Genomic DNA, 4,271 nt, shown 5'->3' with positions numbered 1-4,271 from the left:
TTTTAAAATAGTTAAGCAGAGTTATTTTAGAGGACCATAAACATTTTATTCTTTCTAATATAAATTTGCATTAGTCTTTTCTTCTGCAGTTTATTATTCTGTGACACAGTGTAGCTTTTGTTAATTTTTGACTCTGTCTGAAAACAGAAGGCCCAATGAGACAGAGTCTCACTTTTTCACCCTTGGTAAAGTGCCATAGCATCATAGCTCACAGCAACCTCAAACTCTTGGGCTCAAGTAGTTCTTTTGCCTCAGCCTCTCAAGTATCTGGTACTATAGGCACCTGCCACAATGCCTGGCTATTTTTAGAGATGGGGGTCTCGCTCTAGCTCAAGCTGGTCTCGAACTTGTGAGCTCAGGCAGTTTGCCTGCCTCCACCTCCCAAAGTGCTGAGGTATGCCTGGCCCTAGACTTTTTTTTTAAATAACAAAATAAAATCAAAGTTTATCTGGTAGAAAAAAAGTCCGTTGGAAGAGCCAAAAATTTTTATAAGCAGATGCTCAAATACGTTTGTAAGATTTGGTATTCGAAAAGATAGTCACTATAATAGTTTGTTAGTGCATTTTATGTTGCTGTAAAAGAATAAACTGGATCATTTATAAAGGAAATAGGTTTATTTGCTCACAGCTCTGCAGACTGTGCAAGGAGTGTAGTGCTAGCATTTGCTTCTAGTGAGGGCTTCAGGGAGCTTCCAAACAAGGTGGAAGATGAAAGGGAAGCAGGGATGTTACATGGTAAGAGAAGGAGCAAGAGAGGGAAGAGGTCAGGCCAGGCTCCTTTGAACAACCAGCTGTGGCTTGTCAGTGAGGATTTAATCAGCAGAATAAACTAATTATTGTGGGGAGGGCACCAGGCCATTCAAACAGGGTCTGTCTCCATGACCCAAACTGCTCTTCCCAGGCCTGATCTCCAACACCGGGGATCAAATTTATCATGAGATTTGGAGGGGCCAGGATATCCAAACCATCCTTATCAGTTGGGTACAATAGATGAACATAGGCTCTCTTTCTCCCTTCAAATACATGTGGAGATCTAGTTTCTATAAAAGCTGGGTGGATTATTCAGTGATGATGTCACAATCTATAAACCATTTGGAGAATATAAAAAGCATATTAGAATATATAAATTCTAAAGAAAATATAAAAAGAATATATAAAAGCTCAATACAGTTGTAAGATCCATCACATCTTACAACTAAATTCAAAAATCAGTGAATTAAACAATAAAACCTTTAAAATTCTAGAAGAAACCATACATGAATTGTTTCCAGTGATAAGTGTAAGATACTGGTTGGATAATTCTACCATGTATTATGAACACATTGGATGATATTTTAAGTTCAGAGTAGATGAGGTAACATTTTGTAGTTCAAACAGTATTCAGATGGAAGAAGTGGAATTAAGTAGGATGTTACCGTGGTTATAATGAAGGAAACACAGCAGTTGGCAGAAGGTTGGAAGAACCATGAACTAAGCTGAGTTCTTGGACTTTGTATGAGCTATTCTAGAAATAAAGAGATTATGTTTTTGTTTTTGTTTTTTTAACCTTCTAACGTTTTGATTTGAGGACTCATTGTAGTAATGTAGGAACTACTTAGTAGTGTGGTTTCATGAAACAAAAACTATGACCTTCTTTAAGAGAAACCTAACTTAGCTGTACCTGCTATGTTAACAGTGTCTTTTTATAAAATATAAAATACATATATTTTATGTGTATGTAATATAAAATACATATATTTAATCTGCCTTTTGAACTCCAGCTCTCTGACTATGTTATCTATAAAGAAAAAATATATTTCCTTTTAGGGCAAATATGATGTAAAACAGTCTTGATTTTTGTGATTACTGATTTATTTATATTTAAAGGTAGTATATATATTAACTCAGGCAAATATACTTTGAATAACAGTCAATGACTTAGAAAAAAATATAGTGACAAACTGGTTTAGAAAATAAATGTATTTGTTGTTGTTTATAAAATGTGTAGTCATATAGTTCCTGAAAATTATTCTATTTGTATCTAAGTTATAGAGACTATAAATTATGACTCAATAATGCTTTTTTTGGTAGAAATTTTAATTTGACTTCATTGAAATCATTTTAAAGGAGAGGGAAAAGGGTCTAGAGGTAGAATAAAATGGAACAGAGAAATACTCAGCAAGCATATGTGGACTTTTCTTTTAAATTAGCAAAAATTTTAAGCATTAGCTGATTGTGTTAGTGCTAGATCAAACTATGTCGACATTTCTGCCCTTCCTCTCTTTTACCTAGCCACATGACTTTTTGTAGGTTTATCTTTGTTGATTTCATGACTTAATACATGTAAAATAGAATAGTAATAGCATTTAATATATCAGTGAGGATTTCAGTAGATAACAGAAGATGCACTTAGTTGGAATTTGAAGGTAGTTTAAGAGGCATAGTTGGGGTTAAGGGAGCCAGTGAGAGATATTGGACAATTTATCTAGGGGAACAGCAGAAACAGAAAGGTAGCATTGCCACCTCTAGACCTCCAGTTGGTTACAGCCATTAGCTGGGGGAACACTGCAGGCAGAAAGGAGGAAAAAGGACTGAGGGCTGTGTGGCAAACATTAACCAGCTACTTATGTTTTAGGTGGTTGTGAAACAATGAGTATAGTACAGTGTTCGTGACACAATATAGGCTCAATACAGAGTGGCTCTTTTTAAATCTAGGTATGTGTAGAGGAGTGTTAGGAGAAAGGTGAGATTTCCTGACCTTTTCAAAAATACATGTGGGTGTTATTGGAAACAGTAAGAATAGAGATTAATTGAAAAATTTCAGGAAGGAAAAGATATTAAAGAAGATGCGAAAAAAGGAAGTTGTAATTCAGATGAGATGTTCTCACTTAATACTTATGCAATACTTTTATCACAGTGTGTGACTTGAAAGATAAAAGATCCAGGAAAAGAAATTATATGCTATAATATTAGTATACATATTTGTTAATGGAGAAATAGTAGAGTTTCCAGGAGGGATGGGTAGAGTTAAGGGAGCAGAATTACTATAGATGTTGGATTCTGTGAAAGACAGGAAATAGCATTGTCCTTGTTCACATTGATTAGATTTTTCTGATCTTTTTGGGGTTTCCTTCTCATCCATTTTACCTTAAAAATGCACTGAAAGTTTTCTTCTCTTTTTTCTTTGTTTTTAGATTTTCTTTGTCTAAGAAAACTCAAAAGAAGAAAAACAGCTTTTATCAAATTCCGTATGGAGGGAGCTCAGTATATTATTTGGATACTAAAGTGTTTGCTAACTTACTAGTTTTTAGTAGAAAGCCATATGATCTTATGTCTGTTAGCCTTAAAAGCCCTGTGAATATTAAGATTTTTGTTTCATTTGAGGGATAGGAGAATGAAAGAAAGAAAAAAAATAACATTGATGAAAAGAAGTACTTACCCACTTGATAAACATGAATATCTTTCTCTCACAAAGGTACCTCCCTCTGCAGGACATCATGTGCATGGAATGTCTTTCCCGGAAGCTAAAGGAAGCAGTGACCCTATATCTGAGAGTTGTGAGGGTTGTGGATCTCTGTGCAGGGCGATGGTGGGAATATATGCCATGTGGTAAGTGGATTTAGCTTATAAGGTACAGTTGAGTCCTACTGGAGAGTAATAATAACAGTCTCATAAAATGTTATTTATTGTCTTGAGAAAGGCAATCTAAGTCACTTGGTATGTAGGAAGGCAGAATTTTATCCAAATTATTTAAGGTTGGAAAAATGCATTTTACCTGAGGTTTTACTCTTTTAATCACTTACTATTTAAGAAACTGTCAGCCTGTTTCACACAGATATGATTGGAGAATACTTACTGAGCCTTTGATTAACTAAGTATATGTGTATGACATTGGATAGAGTGTCTGTTAGTCTATGGTGCAAGTTTTCTGGTGAATGGTAACATTCTCCATCATAGTTTTCCTATGCTTCTTAACTGTACCCTCTAGTTAAACCAGTACTTAATTTGGTAGAACTAATCTAATAGGGTACAGAAATTGCACTTTCGAACTTTAATTTCTTCTTTTAAAAGTCGTGTATTAGGTCTTGGAGTTTCTCCAGTAAGACACTGACCTTACAGGTGAAGAACTCAAGAGTTAGCAGCCTAACTACAACAAATTGTTCTCATTTGAAGAGACCATCTAAAAAGAAAATTGAAGTTTTTGGCTAAGCAAAGTACTCCTAAAAGGAAAAAATTAAAACAAAAGGCTAATCGAGGCCTCTTTTTAGTACCAATCCATTAATTAGTGCCCTT

General features: G+C 34.8%; 1 protein-coding gene across 1 annotated transcript in view; it reads left to right on the top strand.

Annotated features, from left to right (window-relative positions):
* FBXO38 (F-box protein 38) overlaps positions 1-4,271 on the top strand; it is a 55,110-nt gene that overhangs the window by 9,760 nt on the left and 41,079 nt on the right. Inside the window, 1 exon segment of the mRNA XM_012809245.2 lies at positions 3,454-3,587. Within this exon segment, the coding sequence (XP_012664699.1) occupies positions 3,454-3,587 (134 nt within the window).

This window comes from Otolemur garnettii, unplaced genomic scaffold, assembly GCF_000181295.1.
Source record: "Otolemur garnettii isolate 467f Iridium unplaced genomic scaffold, OtoGar3 scaffold00003, whole genome shotgun sequence".
Classification (NCBI taxonomy): domain Eukaryota; kingdom Metazoa; phylum Chordata; class Mammalia; order Primates; family Galagidae; genus Otolemur; species Otolemur garnettii.
This window is presented reverse-complemented; position numbering and strand designations above follow the sequence as displayed.